The sequence below is a fragment of the Camelina sativa genome, chromosome 6, assembly GCF_030686135.1.
Source record: "Camelina sativa cultivar CO46 ecotype springtype chromosome 6, ASM3068613v1".
NCBI classification, from domain to species: domain Eukaryota; kingdom Viridiplantae; phylum Streptophyta; class Magnoliopsida; order Brassicales; family Brassicaceae; genus Camelina; species Camelina sativa.
The window spans coordinates 22,032,566-22,056,249 of NC_141885.1; the positions used below are offsets into that span (position 1 = coordinate 22,032,566).

At 40.3% G+C, this 23,684-nt stretch overlaps 3 protein-coding genes and 1 pseudogene across 4 annotated transcripts; all 4 read right to left on the bottom strand.

Annotated features, from left to right (window-relative positions):
* Positions 1-6: 6 nt before the first annotated feature.
* On the bottom strand, positions 7-1,351 carry LOC104792198 (large ribosomal subunit protein eL20y). The gene is made up of 3 exons (XM_010518287.3): positions 1,231-1,351; positions 945-1,124; positions 7-536 (listed from the first exon to the last, which is right to left on the bottom strand). Exons 1-3 carry the CDS (start codon positions 1,243-1,245, stop codon positions 195-197), a joined length of 537 nt encoding a protein of 178 aa, XP_010516589.1. The 5' UTR covers positions 1,246-1,351; the 3' UTR covers positions 7-194.
* Positions 1,352-4,494: 3,143 nt separating this feature from the next.
* LOC104792202 (cytochrome P450 710A2) lies at positions 4,495-6,322 on the bottom strand. The gene has a single exon (XM_010518294.3). It carries the CDS (start codon positions 6,179-6,181, stop codon positions 4,694-4,696), a length of 1,488 nt encoding a protein of 495 aa, XP_010516596.1. The 5' UTR covers positions 6,182-6,322; the 3' UTR covers positions 4,495-4,693.
* Positions 6,323-8,480: 2,158 nt separating this feature from the next.
* On the bottom strand, positions 8,481-10,499 carry LOC104792203 (cytochrome P450 710A1 pseudogene; annotated as a pseudogene). Its single transcript, XR_015559761.1, has one exon. The product of XR_015559761.1 is annotated as a cytochrome P450 710A1 pseudogene (transcript).
* Positions 10,500-13,810: 3,311 nt separating this feature from the next.
* Positions 13,811-23,660, bottom strand: LOC104792204 (protein DUF642 L-GALACTONO-1,4-LACTONE-RESPONSIVE GENE 2). Its single transcript, XM_010518296.3, has 3 exons — positions 22,947-23,660; positions 14,607-15,122; positions 13,811-14,516 (listed from the first exon to the last, which is right to left on the bottom strand). The coding sequence occupies exons 1-3, from the start codon at positions 23,059-23,061 to the stop codon at positions 13,936-13,938; spliced, it is 1,212 nt and encodes a 403-aa protein (XP_010516598.1). The 5' UTR covers positions 23,062-23,660; the 3' UTR covers positions 13,811-13,935.
* Between the last annotated feature and the right edge of the window lie 24 nt (positions 23,661-23,684).

Below are 23,684 nucleotides of genomic sequence, written 5' to 3' on the forward strand. Positions count from 1 at the left end.
AAGAAATAAGGAACAAGGATATATCATAAGCAAAAAACAAGGAACCATAAAAACAAGACAAAGTCGAGTTGAGAGTTTCATGAGTACGCCTAACATATTGATAAACAAAAATATCCGAGAAACAAATCCAAAACGACAAAGAGCATAACTTCAACATCGATTCCAACCCAAAAAAGAGTCAATCTGAGACGGTTCTACATGAACAAGTTGGGCTTGTTGGCCTTGTAAGTCGTCTTCAGCTTCCTGCTTGGTGGTCTAACCTTGCGGAACACCAATGGGAACTTGATCTTGCTGTTGTGGAACTGTTTGGTGCTCTCTCTCTTGCACAGCTTGGCGGGGACAGTGGCTGTCTTAATGATCTGGATGCAAGGGAATCTGACACGGTGACGGGAAGCCATCTCGGTGTACATCTGTTCCACAGCTCCGTTGAGAGTGGTGTCACGGTACTCCTTGTACATGTTGTGGTATCCAGTTCTGCTCTGGTACCTCAACCAGATACCGAAGTTCTTGATTGTTGTCGGGTTCTTCTCATAGATCTGTGCAAACAATATGGTTACAGCTCACATCAGTCAAAAGGAGGCAAATGGGGAAATAAAACTATTAAACTCCATCAGAAAACATGACATTGTTTCAAATTGCAAGTCCAAAAAGGAAGAGACTTTGGAGAATCTAAGCATTCTCAAGACAATATAAAGTGAACCTAATAAACAAGAGTAAAATCCGAATCAGGAATCAGGCTATTTGATTGTTCAGAAGCTCAAGTATTGTATAACTTGCCAAGGTGAAACAAAGACACAAATGCAAGGATTGAAACGAAACCTAAACGACCAGATTAATCAAAACCCTAGTATTCTAATCCAGCAAATACATTTACTTTCAAACACAGTGAGGTATAACGATAACAACAAGATCCTTATCATTTCAGCGACGAGAGAGTAAGTTACCTCGTTGATGGCAAGCATCTGACCGTTACTCTTCTTGACCTTCTTCAGCTTCCTCAAGAAATACCAAAACTTGGACTTAGCACGGACCTCGTTAGTGGCCCAGAGCTTCATCCGGTAAATCTTAGGCTGCACATCCTTCTCAGTCGGGAGAGCTCTTCCGACAACCTGGTACTGGTGAAACTGCAAAAGGGGAAAAAGACAAGGGCTTAGATCAAACAGATCCTTCGAGGAAGAGAAAATGGTGGTGACATTTTAAATCAAGAAGGGATCGAAAGAAAGAGCTTACCCTGAAAAGACCCATTCTTCCTCGTCTCGAGCTGTAGAAACCTCTCTCAACCAAATGAAAGCGGCTAGGGTTCTTGTAGTTTATAAATGAGCAAGCATCTGCAAAAACCCTAATACCTAACAAAAATCATTAAGCCCAATGGGCTGACAATTTTGGCCCATAATGTCTTAACTTGACCCATCCGAAATTTTGTATTCCTCTTCTTATTTGTTTTTTCCCCCTTAAACTGGATATCACGTTACATGTATTGTATTTTGCTATGCGTTACTAAAACATAATTTATGCTTCGACATTTTGTTGGTGGTGTGCTCGGTAACAATTTTTGTATGAAGAATATAGCCTCTCTCAGTTACATTTCTATGGTTCCAATCCAAGGCTCTTTAATTCACGGTTACAAGTTTGAGTCTAAATCATACCAAGTCCAAAGAAAACAAAACATTTTACCAAAAAAAAAAAAAAAAAACTCTTCATTAAGACAAGAAATCAACTTCTCTAAATCTTCGATCATTTTTGGTACCGAGGTCCCAGCCCACATACGACAAGAGATCAAAACTATAGTTGGGATATCACAAGAAGGAGGCATGGGTACTTACTTAGGTCTCCCAGAAAAGATACATGGTTCAAAGGCACAAGTCTTTGCCTTCGTAAGGGATAAGCTCCACAAAAGAGTCAATTTATGGACGTCAAAGTCCCTCTCCAAGGGAGGCAAGGAAGTCCTGATAAAATCAGTGGCGCAAGCAATTCCGACATACGTAATGTCGTGTTTTCTCTTACCAAAAGCTATTTGCTCAAAATTAACAAGTGCAATTGCCAATTTTTGGTGGAGCAATAAAGCTGATAGTAAAGGATTACATTGGATCTCATGGGAACAAATGTGCACTCAAATTTCAGAAGGTGGACTAGGCTTCAGAACACTTGAAGAATTTAATCTTGCCCTTTTGGCAAAGCAGCTATGGAGGTTGTTAAGATTTCCAGATTCCCTCCTTAGCCGAGTTCTCAAAGGACGATATTTTAGATATTGTAGCCCATTAGAGGTACAAGTATCAAATCGGCCTTCATATGGCTGGAGAAGTATGCTAGCGGCAAAAGATGTTCTCTCGTACGGTATCCGTAAGACTATAAGCTCGGGGTTTAACACGTGTATCTGGACTGAACCATGGATCCCAGATACGCCAGCACGACCGCCCCAAGGTTTAACCACTGATAGAAATCCCTTGATTTGTGTTAACACCTTGATCGATTTCAATACAAAAAAATGGAAAATGGAGCGTCTTCGGGAACTCTTTCCCTCGAATGAAATTGCCCTTATTTTGGGGATCAAACCAAGCTTGAATGCTGCGAGAGATGGGTATTCCTGGACACTGACTAAATCTGGGAACTACACCGTTAAGTCTGGCTATGAAGCCGCGAGAGCTATCTCTCGCCCAGTTTGCGACCTCCCTTTTCAGGGGCCTAGTGTTACGACACTCAAGGCGCAAGCATGGAAGTTAAAAACATCACGAAAGCTGAAGCATTTCGTGTGGCAATGTGTGACTGGGTGTGTGGCAACATGTCAACGCCTCCATTATCGCCATATTGGTAGAAATAAGGATTGTCCTAGATGTGGAGCGGAAGAGGAAACTATTAATCATATGCTATTTGAATGTCCACCAGCTCGTCAAGTGTGGGCCTTATCGACAATTCCTTCTCACCCTATGGTGTTTCCTTCCTCCTCCCTATATAGCAACATCGATTATCTATATGGGCGTGGCAGAGACTTCGGCGCACTCAATCAGAATTTGAGAATGTTCCCTTGGATGATGTGGTACATTTGGAAGGCAAGAAATAAGAAAGTCTTTGAAAATATCTCTGAATCTCCACAAGATACTTTGGAGAAAGCTACCCAAGAAGAAGAAGTATGGCGAAGAGCAAACATTAGAGACACACCAGCAGTGGTGGTAGGCGTGGGCATACCTCCGATCCCAATCCCACAAGATTCCATTGTCTGCTTTATCGATGGATCTTGGCATACAGAGGTAGATAGGAGTGGACACGGTTGGATTGCGTATATTGGTGATAGAATCTTACATTTGGGGCTAAAAGGATCGCGACGTAGCCTCTCACCTTTACATGCAGAGTTGGACACACTTGTTTGGGCTATGAGGTGCTTATTGGCATTGGACGTGGATAAAGTTCTTTTTGCCACGGATTGTTCGGATATCCTGCTGATGACGTCTAATATTGATGATTGGCCAACTTTTTCCTCGGAACTGAAGGATTTTGCTCATTTCAGAGATAAATTTGCTAGCTTTAGTATTAGATTCATTTCCCGAGAGGAAAATATCCGTGCTGATAAACTTGCGAAAGGTGCAAGAGCATGTGGTTTCTGTTTTTCCCATGTAAGCTCGTCGGTACCCAACTGGCTCTCGAAGAGAGTCACTTGCCGATAACTTAATATATGGGGTTTGTTCGGAAAAAAAAAAAAAAAAGAAAGAGGACCACAAAAAAATTCTTGATTCAGGTCACTATTTTTGTTGGTCCGGCATTTAATCATTGCTCACCTAATTAAGACATGCCGCCACTAATGAAGACTGTCGATGACAAAATTGGATACATGATTTGAAACGTACTGTTTAATCAATTGTGGTCAACCAGTTCGAGCATAATTATATCATATGTATATTCTTTGTAAGTTTGGAAATCTTCTCAGTTTTTACGAGCGTCGCTACATCAACAGTTTAGTATTACCGTTCAGCAAATGTTATTTTGTCGTAGTGATATAGTATAATAAATAAACAAATTATTAAATTATCTCTATATGGTTTATAAAATGTGTAATATCAAAATCGACATATGTTTTCTATATGCTCACGGGTTGTATATTAATATTATTATGTCTATTGTGCATCTTAACGATGTACAATATATTACTGAGGATGTGTTTAATTTTTGAACATATAATTTTCGTTTTCTGTACCACTAGTTATTTTAAACGAAAAATAGACGTCAATGACCTAAAACCATCATTATTTATAGTTCTTTCCTCCAAATTCTCTTATTAAAAATAAATATAAAATATAAAAAAAAAAAGAAATGTAAGAAAACGGTGATGAAAGTACTAGAGGAAAAAACGTTTTTTTTCCTTTTTTACACATATTAATTTTTTATTAATTAATATTAGAATATTAATTTTTTTTCTTTTTTGAGTAACGGTCAACTGTTCTCCCGCTAATAATGCTCTAACATTCACGAAACACGTTTTGATAGCTTCACTGGGACCAAACAAACGAAAAACACAAAGATATGATAGATTTGATGGCAACAACAACGACATCTCTCTTTCCCAAATTCAGCAAGACATTAACGCTCAAGGAGAGCTCAACAGGAGAATATTATACATCACGATCACGAACATTTAGAAAAAAAATCACACCCTTAACTCTTGACTTTTGATCACCAATAATTATTTTTAAAACTTGAATCATTACGTTGAAACTCGCTTAGACAAGAACACCGTGCATCCGTCCTTTGGCGATATCGTTGGGCAGTATATGATGTCATCGCAGCCGTCCGATAGAAGCCTCTTGAAATCAAACAAAGACGAGAACATTGCTATGAAGAGCACGAGGTGGTTCAACGCGTAACGCTGGCCCACGCACTGGTGCGCACCCCATCCAAAAGCTAGATAGTTACGTTTGAACACCTGATCCTCTTGCCTTGCCTCGCTAAACCGGTCCGGATCGAACCGGTTCGGTTCAGTAAAACCTTGAAACGAGGAGTCAAAAACTGAGGGAAACACAATTGTACCTTTTGGGATAGTGTACGATTCCGTGAGAGGGAAATCATTAGTAGCGATGTGTGGTACCATAGTTGCCGGTGGCCTGTATCTCACTACCTCACGCGCCACAGCACGCGTGTACTTCATTTGGGCGAGCTGATCGGCCGTGATTAGCTTCCCGGACTCAGGCGACCATATCTTGACCACTTCCTCCCTCACTTTGCTTAACACTTCCGGGTCCGATTCAAGAAACGCCACTGCCCAAAGGAGTGATGACGTGGAAGCATCTTGCGCGGCAAAGAGAAAATCGAAGAGCAAACCGCCGATGGCTTCGTCTTCCGAGTGAACCGGCGGCGGATTCCCGGACTCTATCTCCGTGACAATCGCATGCATCCAAAAATCGATTAAGCATGTCGGCTCCTCCCCTTTGGCCATCCTCGTTTTGGATTTTCCGGCGCATGAGGCTAGTGTCTCTTCCAGGTTCATCACCGCCCGGCGAGCCTTGCTGAACGCGAAGCCAGGGAGGTTGATTGGGAGCGCCATTGATCCGACATTGAACAGATTATAATCAGTACGGAACGTGTTCTTAGCTTCTTTGTCAAGGTAGGGTCCGACAAAAACAGTTTGAGAAGTTTCAAGATTGAGTTCACGGACAAGATCTCGCATAGACACCGGCTTAGATCCACCGGAGAAACTTTCCTCCCACTGTCGTAGATGACGGAGCATAACTAATTGTTGGATATCAGAGTAGGTTGCGAGTGCCTTGGGGGTGAAGTTAGGAGCAAGGTGACGGCGAACGCTTTTGTGATCCTCACCGAACAAGTAGATGAGGCTATGATCACCGAAGAGCTGTTTGCCAAAAGGATGTCCGAGAGGGTGAAATGCATCGAGACGAACGTTGGAGAATATTTGATGGGAAAGCTCAGTGTCTCTGATGTAGATGATGAATTTTCCTATGAGGTAGTTGGCAGAGAGGCCACGGGAAGTTCCAGCCGTGTCGGATTGCTTGTACCAGAAGGAAGTCGGGTCACGGACGAGTGAAACAGCATTTCCGATGATCGGAGGAACAAAGAGAGGGCCAGGGAGGTTACGTTTCTTTACAAGGTAAGAGAGTTGCTCGATGAGAACGAGGAGAAGTAACGCAGAGACTAAGTATGGTGCAAGAGAGGCAAATATGGAAACCGAAAGAACCATCTTTTTGTCTGTTTTCTACTTAATTGTGAGAGCTTCTCGTAAGGGCTTCTGCTCTGCATTTGAGTTTTTGTGTATAGAGGCTACATATAAGCTATGATGGCTACAACAGTTGGTGTTTTGTCTATACGTGAAAATAAATATGACTGGTGTCATCAACTTGGTAATATAACAAAAAAAAAAAAAACTTGGTAATATAATATTACATATATGAGATCAGACAGTCACAAGCTCTCTATATTTCAATATTATAAGTTTTGTATATGCTCTAAATAAATAAATAATTGTGGAGAAGCTGCGGTTATTAATTGCAAGTTTTTAGTTGAAACGTAACTGACGACTGACGAGACGAAACACTTGTTTAGATACCCATTTACACTTATCATGCTCTATGCTCTCGTGTCAATCCCGTCAAAATGCATTCATGCATGCGTTATGTATGTCAAGTTCAAATTTTTGTTTCCGTCCATTAAATGGATGTTAACACATTATTACTGATATCGTGTTATAAAGAAGAAGAAAAAAACGAGTGTACGTTTGTAACACTCGGAATCACCAATAACGGAATAACGAGTGTTTTGATGCTATATGAAGGCATGAAGCATGTGAGATTTATCATTTAAATTTTTCATATATAAAAAATTATGATATTGATATATTACTATTACATCCTGGTTATACCGTCTATGTCAATCATTCATTAATTTGTGATATGGTGATGGATTTATCTCCGCTCGATTGGTCACGCTTTGCACGTGTTGCTGCATACACATTTAATCTATACATTTTTTTGTTTGTTTGACGACCAACAAAAAACAAAAAATTGTCGGCCAGATGTAGCCTAATTAATTTTGTTGTCAGTAGGAGCGTTGGGAGATATAGTTTGTTTTAAAGTAAAGAAATAAACACTACATTATTACTAACATATATTGCAAACAAAAATCATCGCGACGTTCGCAGTACCCGGCTGTATATATTTTCTTTGTAAGTTAGAAAGTGACATTTGGGGTGGTAAAATCACAATATATACCACTTATTGGATCGTATCACGACGGTAGCTATATAATGGAACCGTAGTCTTCTTCACAAGTAATGGGTGTTTTTTTTTATTTCGGATACTATATTTTTTTTTTTTGAAAATATGTGAATTTCAATAAACCGAAAGTTTGGTGAAGTTACAAAAGCTTTATACAGTCATCATCCTTTGCCCAAAAAAATAAAAACAAAGAAGGAGTGATCAGAGACAAAGATATGAGTAGGTTAGTCTAGCCATATTTCAACCATACGAGGAGAAGATTCTTGAATTTTCGTCTGCTCTGTTTTGCCAGGATGGCATCTCGAATTTGTCTATCCAGGTGCTTGAAGATGGTCTGAGCATCAGTGGAGGAGTTGTTGTGATATATGTTGTTTCGCTCTAACCAGATTGCATAAAGAGTGGTCTGTGCAGTCAACCTTCGGAGGCATCGTGGAGCAGTGCTATCTTTAAGATCCAACCAAACCGAGAAGGCTTCCCAAGTGTGGAACGTGAAAGGTCTGTACCCGAGACGACGATTGACAGTTGTCCAAAGCGTTTCACTGAAATGGCATCTTAGGAAAAGGTGGTCACGAGTCTCCAAAGCAAGACCACATATACATCAATTAGGGTCAATCTGTAAACCCCATCGCAGCAAACGTGATCTTGTGGAAAGTCTGTCCTGTTGCATCAACCAGAAGAGGAAAGTATGCCTAGGAATAGCTCCTTTGTACCAAACCTGATTTGTCCATCCTGGGGAAATTGCTCGAGGCCTGAGAGTGTCCCAAGTCTTGGAGGTGGAGAAAGTTGCTAGATCCTCTGTTCCAACTCGCCAAAGGAAAGTATCCGGGGTTGTGGAAAGTGAATATATATACCCTGTCATAAATTCTTCCGTGAATATATATACCCTGTCATAAATTTTATACGTTCTTAAAAAAACTTTACAAATCAATCTTTTCAGAGACATGTTCGACTGCTTAACTAACAAAGAAACACATATTAAAAGACGATTCGGATATGAAAACAGTTGTTATAGGCTTTATAGCTCGACAACTCGTAGGGGCAAACGTCTCAGTCGGTATCGTTTTGTTTTAAAATCCTGTGAGTTAGAATTTACAATGGGTGGGGACGGGGTTGATCGTTGTGAATGCGAGATTGCGAGATATGGTGTCAGAAAAAAAAAACAATAATAGGAGTCAAACAAGTTCAGTTAAGTAGCACGAAACCACTCTGAATAGAATGATTTTACTGATATACAACTGGACTGATCGAATACATAAGTGCGAAGAATTCAAAAGAAAGAAAGATATATTAACGAGTGGTAAACTAAACATATATATGAAATTATAACATCACTGATACACTGAGACAAAAAAAAGAAGAAGTAAAAAAAAAAGACAACACAGATATGGTGATGACAAGGTTAAAGTAAAACAAATGACATGTCTTCTCACTTCGAGAGACACATAGCAATAGATAATAGACAACACACCACCAATAAATTTTTAAAGAAAAATCAAACTCAGATTAACGAGAGGTTGGGATACTTTGCGACGCGCCTAGACAAGAACACCGTGCACCCATCCTTGGGCGATATCGTGGGGCAGTACACGATGTCATCGCAGCCGTCCGATTGAAGCCTCTTGAAATCAAACAAAGACGAGAACATTGCGATGAAGAGCACCAAGTGGTTCAACGCGTAACGCTGCCCCACGCATTGGTGAGGCCCCCATCCAAAAGCTAGGAAGTTGCGTTTGAACACCTGGTCCTCTTGCCTTGTCTCGCTAAACCGGTCGGGATCGAACCGTTCCGGTTCAGTAAACCCTTGAAACGAAGAGTCAAAAAGGGAAGGTAAGACAATTGCTCCTTTCGGGATAGTGTACGATTCCGTGAGAGGGAAGTCTGTGGCAGCGACGTGCGGGACCATAGTTGCCGGAGGCCTATATCTCACAACCTCACGAGCCACGGAGCGCGTGTATTTCATCTCCGCGAGCTGATCGACGGTGATCAACGCGTTGGATTCAGGCGACCAGATCTTGGCCACTTCCTCTCTTACTCTGTTCAGCACTTCCGGATCCGACTCAAGAAGCGTCACTGCCCATAGTAGTGATGACGTGGATGCGTCTTGCGCGGCAAAGAGAAAGTCAAAGAGCAAACTGCCGATATCTTTGTCTCCGGAGTGCGGTGGCGGCGGACTCTCCCCGACGATGGCCTGCATCCAGAAATCGATTAGACATGTTGGTTTTTCTCCTGCAGCCATCCGCACTTTTGATTTTCCGGCGCAAGTGGCGAGCGTCTCCTCTAGCCTCGTTACCGCCCGGCGAGCCTCACTGAACGCGAAGCCAGGGAGGTCGAATGGTAGCGCCATAGCTCCGAGATTGAAAAGATTGTAATCTATACGGAACCTGTTTGTGGCTTCCTTATCAAGGTAGGTTCCAACGAAAACCGTCTGTGAAGTCTCGAGGTTTAATTCACGGACAAGTTGTCGCAGCGACACCGGACGAGATCCTCCAGATGTACTCTCCTCCCATCGCTGTAGATGACGTAGGATAACTAATTGCTGGACGGCAGAGTAGGTCGAGAGTGCCTTGGGGATGAAGTTAGGAGCGATCCGACGGCGAACGGACTTGTGATCTTCACCGAACATGTAAATGAGGTTGTGTTCACCGAAGAGCTTCTTTCCAAAAGGATGTCCGATAAGGTGGAAGGCATCAGGACGAACGTTTGAGAAGATTTGATGAGACAGCTCAGTGTCTTTGATATAGACAATGAATTTTCCGATGAGGTAGTTGGCGGAGAGGCCTGAGATGCCTGCCGCGGCGGATTGCTTGTCCCAGAAGGAAGTAGGGTCACGGACTAGTGAAACGACGTTTCCGATGATCGGAGGGACAAAGAGAGGGCCAGGGAGGTTGCGTTTCTTGAGAAGGTAAGAAAGTTGCTCAAGGAGAAGGAAGAGAAGTAATGCTGAGACGACGTATGGTGCGAGAGAAGCAAATAGAGAAACAGAGAAAACCATATTGTCTTGTTCCTGTAATAGTTAAAACTTCTATTAATGGGGTTCTGGCTCTGTATTTGATTGAGTTTTTGAGTATATAAATGGAAATAATTGAATAAAAAGAAGAAGAGGGTTTTGCTTTGTTGTCTTGATGACTGGTTTTTGTCTCTCTTGGTGTTCCCTTCTTTGTTTGGTGGGTTTTGCAGAATTTTCTAAGGTTTTTGGGAGCTGTTTGCAAATTGCAATGGTATTGGGACAAGAAGAATATCTTGTCTATGTGAAAGATAGAAAGAGAGAGACGCATATAATGAATTGACCATGAGCTGTTGTTGAAGATCAGTTTTATAAAGAAGTTAAATTCTAATTAGTTGGTTAGTTGTAATTAATACTAGCATATTAAGTTTAAAAAAAAAAAAAAAAAATCTAGCCGGCATTGTAAAAAGAGGACTCTTGTATAACATAGTGAAAAAAGAGAAAAATTATGTAACTGAAAATTTGTATGTTGACTTGACGATTCTAAGACATCACTGTCAAATAGATACTGTTCCTTGGATAAATTTTGATGTTATCTCAATAGATGACTTTGGTTTTCAACTCCCAAATGAATTGTTTGTTTTTAATTATTAACAGCTCTTTGACCTTAAAAGGAATAGTTTGGGCAGAAGCTCATACCTATCAACCTGATTTCCTCTAAATCATCAAAAGATCATTAACAAATCAAAGTTGAAATAATTTAATGATATTAACGCTTTCCGGTTAGTTAAAATTCCTTTTTGATAAAAAGCTTACATATTCTGAAATGTTCTAAATATTATCTTGTTAAGCTTCAATCATGTCCGAATATTATATAATGCGATGCGCGTGCCCATCACAACATCTTATTTTAAAGCTTTTCATGTATAACGACGTCTTAAGTTGCGTATAGCGCAATTCAAGTGAGTTTTTAATTCTAGTCCAATATATGTATAAATGTCTAGCTTTTCTAATGCACGTACACAGCGAATAATCGAGATTCTGATTAGAAGATGAAACTTAAAATAATAAAATAATGTCACCCTAACTCGGTAGATTGCATATCATGAAAACAAAAAAAAAATTAAATAGTTTATTACATTTAAAGAGAGTAATATATCTGTTATAACATGTATACTTTTCAATATCCAAACAGTGAGATAAACACAATGAATATAATTATGTTTGGCCGAAACTAATATGTTTTGAATTGAGATAAACACAAACTATCTAAATAGATAAGCATGAGTAATGTCGTATAAAACAGTTAACTAACATGTTTTGAACTATGATTGGCGGAAATATTTTAATGTGGCAGATTAAATAAGAGAGAACTTGAACGACTCATTTATTAATTTAGTTGCATAGCAAATATAAATGCGATCAGAAAAGTCGTATACATAAATGAAAGAGTCTTCGTCTTCTCTCCTTTTTTTTGTGGACTAGTTAGAATATCTATCAGTCTGATACGATACCACTATTATATTTAGAAAATCTACAAACATTCTCATGTCATACTTTGGGATTCGTATCTAAGCACCTGCACTACCCAATTTCCTTTCTTGAGCTAAAAAAAATTGATCGAATTATTGTTAGAGTGGGTAGATCAGGACCAGAAATAGGTACTTTTTTTTTTAAATAGACTAGATTTTAATCCGCGGTACACCGCGGACATATAAATTTTATTATAATTTATATTTATGTTGTATCTATTTATTAAATATTAAATGTTTTGTAAATAGAGAAATAACTAAATTTTCTGGTTGTTGTGCGGATAAATATTTATATTATTTTTTTAACCCGCAATACATTTCATGACTATTTGTTTGTTATATTTATTTTGTTTTGTTTAGTGTTTGAGATTCTATTTTGATTTTTAGTTATTATAACCAAAAATAAGGGATCTAAATACATAATAAGTAATTTATATGCTGTGATTAAGTCATATTTTTCCTAATGATTTAATCATTTTACACAATCTTAGTTAAATTAATTAATTTGATTTTATGTCAAATATTTTAATATTAGTAGCGTTGATAAATAATTAAATAAAGATTTAACCCGTATTAACACAAATATAATAATATTTTATTAATTCCAACATGTCATCTTTATAACTCATCTACTATATAACCACATCATATAGTATTTTAAACATTTTACTTTTACATATTCGTAATAATTAAAATTTTTATTTAAGTTTATATATGTTAATTATAATATTTAATTAAATGTTAATCGAAGTTTTTCTTACGTTAATAATCAAATTTCACAGGTTTTGGAAAACAAATGAGAATCAAATTGTTGTTTTCTTTGTTTACGAATGATTCAGATATAGAATATCTTCAAAACACAACAGAATATGTAGTTAAATATATGATAGTTTCTATTTCCATATTGATTATTGTTATTTATTTAGTTGAAATGAAATGTAAAATATTTATGAAATAAAATCTGTAGTAACGTTAGTTTTGGAAATTTTTTAGGGGTTAATGTTGTAAATAAAATAAATTAAATAACCAAAACTTCAAGAACATAACACAAAATATACTTCAAAAATAATAATATAGATACATCTTATTATAATGGTTAGCCCTTCTTTCATGAGATGATTCATATAGCATGACAACTTTCGTTTAGATATATGCATGGTATAAAACCATATTATAAAAGATTAGACGTAAAAACAAAAAACTATATTTAGTTATTTTCCTTCGTGTTCTTTCCTAAGAAGATTCTTCCTTTGTCCGTTTATTTTATTCTAAAGAGAGAATCAACGTCGTTCACTATTTATGTAAATCAGTTTCATTGTGTACGTGACTGCTTGATAGTTGCTGATAATGTTTTCTTTGTGTGACAAATAAGTTTTCGATAGTGTTTTCCATTACAAACTATTAAAATAATAACTATTGGACGTTTTAATATATCTCCTGATTAGTTGGCCTTAGGGTAAAGTATCTAAAAACATTACACTTTTGACAAAAAGAAGAAAAAATAATCAAATCCATTATCAAAAGAAAAGAAAAAAAAACAAAAAGAATCATATTACAATTTCTCTTGTGATTCAGACTTTTTTTGAATGTTGATTTTTCTATTTTCTTCAGCTTAGCTTAGCTTCTTCCAACATACAATTTTTGAAGTTGTGAACGAAGAATCATTTTGGAAAGGTGATCAATAAAAAATCAGCAAAATCATAATTACACATTTGGATAACTTTCTCCCCCTAATTATTTGTATTATAATATTTGTAGAAGTCAATGAACGTTATTAGCTCCGTGGAATAGAATTCTACATTTCCAGTCTCCAAGATTTCCAAAGTTTCTAGATCTATATCTTTCTAACATTTTTTTGAGAAGTTTGAATGAGGATGGTCATCAAACGGATACACTCATCTTTTAGGGTACATAATGTGATATTTTTGCCTTACCTAAATATGTTTGGATCAAGTGAGTAAACGTTTTGTTTCTTCAATTTTGCAGACTTCCCCTTCACACATTGGTTTCACATGATTCATTGATACTCATTATATGATCAATGAATATATAATATCGTTGCATAAAAGATATTATATAATAAACTGTATAGCCCTAGTTCTATAATTGTTTAAGTCTCATTGATCTCAACGACCATGAATTGCATAAAAGATAGCTAGTTTCTCATATCTAGTAGCTTGAACCCAATACATAATACAACATTGGAATCCCGGTCTTACCAATACATCTTCTAAACCGGAATAACCTAGATGAAAACCAATGCGAGAAGAATAAAAAAAACCGGAAAACCAAATCCAATTCTACTAGACCCGGAGAACCAGACCTTAACGTCATCAATCACAGGTCCACACAAGGAACTCATATCGTCCGTCCTCGTATTGTAATAAACGCTGTAGAAAGCTATCCTGGTACGGTCAGCTTTCGCCGTAAAATTCACTTCCGATACTTCGAAACTCGAGTTCGCTTGCGCCATATAATGGAAGTTCTGTGCTTGATCTCCAGCAAAAGCCATTACAGCTAATGGTTCCTTGCACTTGTCACCTGCATGACCCAATGAGAATGACAGCTTATACGGAGCGTTCGCTTTTGTCTCAACCATTTGAGAAATGATGCCTTCTTTGCCCGACAGAAGCTCTATAGCCCGCTTCCCCTCAGGAACAGAAAAGTGGTCCGAGTCAATAAACCGGACTGCTCTGTTCGATTCCACTGTCCATCCAGGAAGCGACGATATATATTCGTCGAGGCTTGTCGGAAGCAGAACACCTAATGTCGTGTTCCTAAACATCCATGGACCTTCTTCAAAATCCCCATTAATCACTGCATTACCTGTAAAAGTACAACATTTACGTTTGTTTTTTTTACTAATGTTAGTATGTTACATTAAGGGATTAGTTTTAAAAAAACTTGAAACGTTACCTTTTGGTTTAGCAGGAGTGAAGAGCTTCTTAACGGCAATGTCATCAAGGATAGGTCCACAAGTAGGATCATCCTCCATGTCAGGATTCCTAAAAACCAACCTGACGCGATCCACAACCGCTTCAAACGCCCATGCATATGGATCCCAGCCTTGAACGCTGTACAAAGTTTGCAAGTCAATGGTCTGCGACGCCATCGGTTCATCGGAAGAATCCACCGAAACGTTCAGCGACTCTAACTGCGCACACGTGCGAGCCGCGCTGAACGTAACGGAGTAGACTGAACCTTTCTCAACCATCAGTTCTTGGCTGATCTCTGCATCGTTTCCTAATCTAACAGCGTGACGACCTTCAGGCACGATCAGGATCATCCCGCCTTGTTTCTGACCGGATTTGATTAGCTCCACCGTGCCGTCAGATCGCCAGCTCGGGATCTCTGAGGCTTCGTTGATGATCCCGTCGTCATCAGGGAAGCCATTCGACGGTGGAGTCTCGAAGTCGCCGTTAACGACTAAGCCTGGAACAACAACAACAAAATTAGTTAAAATATCTATTGATAAAAAAACGTAATTAATAGCGGAATTTAAGAAATTGGTATCAGAAAAATGAAATATGACAAAGACGTATAACAAAAAGAAACAGTGAAGGCAAAGAAGGGAGACACGAGAATTGAACCATTTCATATTTCGGACCCATGCATTAAGTATCGGTGTGGGTGGGTCTCTCAACATTCATATGACTAGAATAGAATATGTGGTCTTGTGTCTACAGTTACAAGTACCCTTTTCCTCAGGGAAGGTAAACAAATGTTGCTTTTTTTTTTTTTTTTTCCGAACAAACCCCATATATTAAGTTATCGGCAGGTGACTCTCTTCGAGAGAGAGCCAGTTGGGTACCGACGAGCTTACATGAGAAAAACAGAAACCACATGCTCTTGCACCTTTCGCAAGTTTATCAGCACGGATATTTTCCTCTCGGGGAATGAATCTAATACTAAAGCTAGCAAATTTATCTCTGAAATGAGCAAAATCCTTCAGTTCCGAGGAAAAAGTTGGCCAATCATCAATATTAGACGTCATTAGCAGGATATCCGAGCAATCCGTGGCAAAAAAAACTTTATCCACGTCCAATGCCAATAAGCACCTCATAGCCCAAACAAGTGTGTCCAACTCTGCATGTAAAGGTGAGAGGCTACGTCGCGATCCTTTTAGCCCCAAATGTAAGATTCTATCACCAATAGATGCAATCCAGCCGTGTCCACTTCTATCTACCTCTGTATGCCAAGATCCATCGATAAAGCAGACAATGGAATCTTGTGGGATTGGGATCGGAGGTATGCCCGCGCCTACCACCACTGGTGGTGTGTCTCTAATGTTTGCTCTTCGCCATACTTCTTCTTCTTGGGTAGCTTTCTCCAAAGTATCTTGTGGAGATTCAGAGATATTTTCAAAGAGTTTCTTATTTCTTGCCTTCCAAATGTACCACATCATCCAAGGGAACATTCTCAAATTCTGATTGAGTGTGCCGAAGTCTCTGCCACGCCCATATAGATAATCGATGTTGCTATATAGGGAGGAGGAAGGAAACACCATAGGGTGAGAAGGAATTGTCGATAAGGCCCACACTTGACGAGCTGGTGGACATTCAATAGCATATGATTAATAGTTTCCTCTTCCGCTCCACATCTAGGACAATCCTTATTTCTACCAATAGGGCGATAATGGAGGCGTTGACATGTTGCCACACACCCAGTCACACATTGCCACACGAAATGCTTCAGCTTTCGTGATGTTTTTAACTTCCATGCTTGCGCCTTGAGTGTCGTAACACTAGGCCCCTGAAAAGGGAGGTCGCAAACTGGGCGAGAGATAGCTCTCGCGGCTTCATAGCCAGACTTAACGGTGTAGTTCCCAGATTTAGTCAGTGTCCAGGAATACCCATCTCTCGCAGCATTCAAGCTTGGTTTGATCCCCAAAATAAGGGCAATTTCATTCGAGGGAAAGAGTTCCCGAAGACGCTCCATTTTCCATTTTTTTGTATTGAAATCGATCAAGGTGTTAACACAAATCAAGGGATTTCTATCAGTGGTTAAACCTTGGGGCGGTCTTGCTGGCGTATCTGGGATCCATGGTTCAGTCCAGATACACGTGTTAAACCCTGAGCTTATAGTCTTACGGATACCGTATGAGAGAACATCTTTTGCCGCTAGCATACTTCTCCAGCCATATGAAGGCCGATTTGATACTTGTACCTCTAATGGGCTACAATATCTAAAATATCGTCCTTTGAGAACTCGGCTAAGGAGGGAATCTGGAAATCTTAACAACCTCCATAGCTGCTTTGCCAAAAGGGCAAGATTAAATTCTTCAAGTGTTCTGAAGCCTAGTCCACCTTCTGAAATTTGAGTGCACATTTGTTCCCATGAGATCCAATGTAATCCTTTACTATCAGCTTTATTGCTCCACCAAAAATTGGCAATTGCACTTGTTAATTTTGAGCAAATAGCTTTTGGTAAGAGAAAACACGACATTACGTATGTCGGAATTGCTTGCGCCACTGATTTTATCAGGACTTCCTTGCCTCCCTTGGAGAGGGACTTTGACGTCCATAAATTGACTCTTTCGTGGAGCTTATCCCTTACGAAGGCAAAGACTTGTGCCTTTGAACCATGTATCTTTTCTGGGAGACCTAAGTAAGTACCCATGCCTCCTTCTTGTGATATCCCAACTATAGTTTTGATCTCTTGTCGTATGTGGGCTGGGACCTCGGTACCAAACATGATCGAAGATTTAGAGAAGTTGATTTCTTGGCCGGATGCCTCGCCATAGAGGCGGATTATATCGATGACTTCCTTACATTGCTGAGGGTCAGCTCTACAGAAGAATAGACTATCATCCGCGAAAAGCAAATGGGAGACTCGTGGACTTGCATTCGATATACGTAAACCTTGAATCCTCCCCTCTCGTTCGGCATTTCTAAGCTGGGCGATCAGGGCTTCTGTACATAATATGAAGAGGTATGGAGAAATAGGGTCTCCTTGGCGGATGCCCCGAGTTGGTTTAATCCTTCCTTTGGGTTCACCATTGATCAAAATGCGGTAAGAGACGGAAGTAATGCATTGCATTATCCATCCCACCCATTGTTGATCAAAGCCCATTTTTTCCATCAAAGCTCTTAAAAAGTTCCATTCTACCCTATCATAGGCTTTGCTCATATCCGTCTTTATAGCCAAGAATTTTTCCCGGTTGGCCTGGTTGGAACGTAGAGCATGGAAGTTTTCTTGAGCAATCAGGATATTATCAGTGATTAATCTTCCTGCCACAAATGCAGATTGGGTCTCGGATATAAGTTCCGGTAAAAACCTTTTGAGACATAAACTCAAAATTTTGGAGATCACCTTATAGCATACATTACATAGGCTAATAGGGCGAAATTTTGACATTTCTCGGGGTCGGTCTCCTTTCGGGATCAAACATATGTTTGTTTCATTTAGTTTGCCATCAAAAATACCATAGCTAAAAAAATTCTTCACCATCTGAGTGAGATCGCTTTCTGTGGTATCCCAAAATTTTTGGAAGAAAAGTGCAGTCATCCCATCCGGACCCAGTGCCTTGCCGGGGTTCAGGGAGAACAAAACTCTTTTAACTTCCTCTTCTGAGACCTCTTTAGTAAGGTGTGCATTCATAGCTTGTGTAACCAATGTTGGCACGTCCTTAATGGCCATTGTAGGGTCGCTCGCATTCGAGGATGAGAAGAGATTGCTGAAATACTCCACTGCAACTTTTTCTATTCCTTCTTCAGTATCTACCCAGACGCCAATATGGTTAAGGATGCCGGTGATCTTATTTCTTGCCCTCCTTTGTTTCGTTGAAGCATGGAAAAATTTTGTATTGTTATCACCTTCTGCAAGCCACAGTTCTCTGCTTTTTTGGTACCAATACGCTTCCTCTTCCCTATACGCCTCGCAAAGCTGCCATTTTAGGTTGAGGAGAGTTTCTGCCGATGCCTGGTCATCTCCATAGGTTACGTCAATCTTGTCTTGAAGCTCCTTTATCTTTTTTTCCGAGTTTGTTTGGTTATTTTTCTTCCAAATGGAGATAACTCGCTTGCAATTATTGATTTTTTTCCTGATGGATCTCTCCATCGAAGTATCATTATCACCCCATCCATTTATCACCGCCTCTTTTAGGCCAGGCTTGTCTATCCACCTCTTATCAAACATAAAGTTTTTCGCAAATTTTTTTGGACGTGTTTGAATTGCTGCTAGAAGTGGACGATGGTCTGAGCCCCACATCTTCATATACTCCACATTAGTGTGGGAAAAGATATTGTGCCACTCTTCGTTTCCCATGGCTCTATCTAATCGACATCGAATCTTGCCGTTTGATCGATTGCCAATCCATGAAAATTGATTACCTTGATAAGGGAAATCAATTAAACCACATGAATCAATCATCGCTCTAAACGGTAAAAATGAGGATTCTGATCTTTTCTTTCCTCCTCTCTTATCATGATTCCCTGTTATTTCGTTGAAGTCCCCAATAATAAACCAAGGTTCAGATCTAGTAACTCCAATACGCATTAATCTTTCCCAAACATATTCCCGATTTTTAGGGACAGGGTCACCATAAATAAATGTCATAAAGACCCGATTGCCATTAATAATAGTTTCAATGTCGATTAACCGGTCATCTAACAATAAAAACTTAACCGGAAAATCATTTGAATACAATAAAGCTAAACCGCCACTAGTTCCCTCTGGCTCAACGGTTCGAAGATTATCAAATCCTAAATCCACTTGCACTTCTTGCAGATAGCACTTGTCATTCTTAGTTTCAGATAAAAATAAAAAACCTGGTGAGTACACCCTACATAGCTCACGCAGTCGACGGCGAGTCAATTTGGCTCCCGCCCCTTGACAATTCCAAGCAATTGTTCTCATACTGGGGGGTCGGGGGAGAACTGGGACTCCTCCTCACCATCCTTGGGCACACTTGCCTTGTCTCCTTTCTTCTTCTTCTTCTTAGATGTTCCCACCTCAGTCTGAGGGATTGCATTGTTAACTGGTAAATTTGCCTCATTTCTTTGGCCGTATAATCTTTGGGAAGTCCTTTTCTTAGGTGAACTCTTACTGGTAAACAAATTTAACTTTCTTGAAGCAGCCTTATTCACCTTCGGACTAGACGGTATTAGCTTTGTTGGGACAGGTTTGGTGGACTCAGTAGGTCCAACAACCCCTAATGGACCTCCACCGACAGGACTAGGCCCAGAGGGCTTCCTGAATTTTCTCCCAACTCCCGATGATTTTGGGGAAAGCTCCCGTTTGCTCGATGGGGATTGCGAGGTTGCTGGAGCTGCCGTTTCCAGACCGGAGCGTGGGACTAATCTATCTGAGACCGTTCGTTCCACACTGGCACCATCCCTACTCATGAGCCCCTCGTCGTTTTCAATCTCGTCGCTACTCACCATATCTTCTCCGAGAAGGTCATCGGTTTCAAGCAATCCATCGAGAATCATCTCATTCTCGATTTCTTTCATCAATCTAACATCCTCCTCGGTGAGCTCTCGGTCGGATGCATTGTACCCATGGTCCTCAACCAAATTCTCCCAATCTGAGGGGATCGCATCACTCTGCATAGGATGGTGAGAGGCCATCACCTCCCTTGGTTGGGGTTCCCCCGTCTCCCAGTCTGAGAGAATGATATCACCACCGTCCTCGACACCCGATAAAGGAGTAGAGTGAGTCACCGGTAACATCTCCAACTGCTGGGACGACGGCACTAGGGGCCTCAATATAAGCTCCCGATGATGATTCCGGGGAAGACCAGAGCTCCCCTCACCAACTGCAACAGTTCCCGAGCCCGATCCATACTCGAAGTTCCTCGGGATGGGCCCTTCATCTATCTCATCCTCATCCTCATCCTCCATCAAATCATCATCTGATTCCTGAAGAGCTTTTCCTTTTCCTTTGTTCTTCGCTTCTGACTGTCCATCGTTTTCTTTACGGCTTGGCTGGTGGCGGGGAGGGCGCCGTGATGTCATCCTCTGATCCGGTAACGGCTCCTCTCTTACTGGGGATCTGATACGAAGTGGAGATTCTCTCCTACGTGAAGGGACACGTTGCACGCTGAAGTTAACCTGCTGCTTGCTGACAGGGGGGACATCTGAAGTCTTTGTAGAGTAAGATCGAGGTTTGGGTCCCTTTTCGATTCTGTTTTGTGTCTCTGAAGAGGATTGTAGAGATGTCTCCCTACGTCGGGGATGTGATTTGGATGCAGAGTCCCCAATACGCTGCCATACTGGATTTCGGGGTACCTCCTCCCGAGAGGGTTCCTTAGAATGATGCAGGTGTCTCCTCCCATGTCGGAGATCTGAGGGAGAGTCCCTCGAGGTGTGGTGACCTCTGGAACGGTGAGCAGAGGCAGTACCTGAAGAGAGCTCAGGTTCATTTGAGGCCCTTCGACGGTCTTCTCTATATCTCTCCTCCCCCTGATATGCCCTATCTCGACGGTTAACAAGGGCACGACGATCTTCCCATCGGTTGTTAGCACCAGGGAGAGTTGCGATTCTTCGCACTTTGTTGGCTTGTTTCTGCTGTTCAGTGAGTTGAGGGCAGTCTCTTTCTTCATGGGAGATGAGATGACATGTAAAGCAGTACCGGAACAGTTTCTCATAGTAGAGGGATACCACAACTTCTTCTCCATCTTCCGTCACTACCCGCTTGGCGAACTTTAGAGGTTTCGTGACATCCACAGAAACTAAGACTCGAGCATCAGTGATATCAACCTCTGAAACACGGCCAATGGAATCACCAATCCCTCTGAAAGCTTCTTCCACCCAGCAACGAAGGGGGAGATCTCTTATCTTAACCCAGAAGTTAACAAAACACAGGAGGCTTTCCTGGAAGTTAAGTTCCCATCTCTCTAAAGAGAAGGTCCACTTATTGAAATGACATGGTCTCTTTTTCAATACTTTTTGCAGATCCTCTTCGGTCTCAAAGTTGAAATGGAACCGACCATTGACAAGGTCGAACCCTCGAACTCGACCGTCCACGTCCCAGATACCAACGCTTGGCATGAGGGCCAGAAAGGCTTCCATACTCCTGCCACCAGTGTGGAAGACACGCCCTATCAAGGTGAGTCTGAATCTCCTCGCAAGAGCGTCATTGTCTAGAGCTGGGAGTCTAACTGGTTCGTCTTCCTCCGAGGAGGAACGTTTCTTAGGCTCAGATCCGGCGCCATTTGGGTTGACCTGCTTCATCTTGAAGGCTGAAAGGGTTACTGAGAAAAGGGGTTGAAAGCAGAAAGGCACCAGAGTTGTAGAGAAAAGATGTAGAGCAGACTGTGAATGAGAAACTTGCCACTGTCCGGTAGAAAAGAGGGCATCTAATAGTAGAGAGAGATGACATTTCCAGAAGGGAAGAACATAAAAACTCAACAGGTATGTTGGAATAGAGGAAGCAACAACGCTTTGTCCACCAGGTACAAAGGAAATTTCTGTTTCAGGACTGATTTGGTAAGTGAGAATCATCTTAATTTGAAAACAAGTCTTCTTTTGGCCATCTCGGAGACTCCCAAACAAATGTTGCTTATACTTATTTTATTTTAGTCAAACAAAAGGACAATACATTTTGGTTATGGTCTTTGTTCAAGAAAATTAGTACTACTAAACAGACAAACAACAAAAGATGGCACATGGCGGGAACCGTTTCTTACTTTTTTTTTCTTAATCTATTTTCTATATTTGAAGAGAAAAAAATAACTATACTTAAATGGGTTAATGCTATTCTAATTAGGATTTTAAAGGGGTTAAGATAAATAAAAAACTAGTTCCAAGTGTTGAAGACTTGAATTGAAGCCAACGGGGAGCTGAGAGGAGAGCTTTCTATTCCTTTACACAGGAGATGGCCTACAGCTTTTTTCAATTAAACGAATTAGACCCACAAACTTTAGTTTTCTTTCTGATTGTGACGGCTATAATATCTCTATGAATTTTCCCCCATTGACAGAGAAGAAGTGAGATTACCCTAAAACCTAGCTCACATATCCCAAGCAAAGGTTATAACTTTTTTATTCCTTATACAGATTTTGTGCTACCCAGATCTGTAAGTAAACCGTTTTTAGAAAGAAGAACTAAGTTAAAGGCCATATCGAATCCTCTGTTATAGAAAGAGAGAAGCTGGGTTTAGGTTTCAGAGATCAAATAACCATAGAAGAAAAATAATCATGCTTTGGTTAATCCATTAACACTATTGGGTAATACCCAACACGCAGCATTAACCAATAACTCCAAAAAAACAAAAAACAAAAAAGTGATGAGATTATGTGAGTGAAGAGCGTACCGTCTTCGACCGGTGAAGTTTTTCCGGCGGAGTCTGCGGCGGCGACGATGGAGAGACCAAGTAGAAGCATTAACATGGAGACCGATCTCCAACTAATGTTGTTGTACAGCACCATCTCTCTCTCTCTCTTTCTCTGTCAACAGTTGAAAGTGTTTCTGCGTGTTCTTTTTTTGGTCAGTGAGCGGAAGCTGGGAAGTGTAGTGTCCTTTTAACCAAAATCCCTCCAGCTGTTCTTTTTGTTCCTTTATTTTTAATTTACATTCGGAACAATTGTATTGTTTAATCCAACCTAAAGCCAAAACCATTGAGATTTTGTAGGATATGTTTTAAAAAAATTGATAGAGAAGTGTAGCCATTTTGGGACCCTCTTGACCACAAACCGCGTGGTGGTCGTGGTCATTTCTCTACACGACACTGGCTTACTTTGGTTCTCTCTTGCTCATTATCTACTACGGACCAACAACCACTATTCTTTACTTTTTTGGCAAGAAATAGTTACTTGTCTTACTCTTTAGATCAGTCCAAGGTAAGAGCTGTGCAAACAAAAAGAACAAGTGGATGGGGATTATTGCAACATTATCTTTTATAGATCGAGGAAGCGGATAACTTTTAGATATTGAGGAAGGGCTGTTTAGATACAGAAACACTCGATGTAGTGGTTAATGAGTGTTTCAAGAGGCAACAAAAGTGAGGTATCCAAGTGGTAATAGAGGTTCTATAAACATTTATCATTGAATG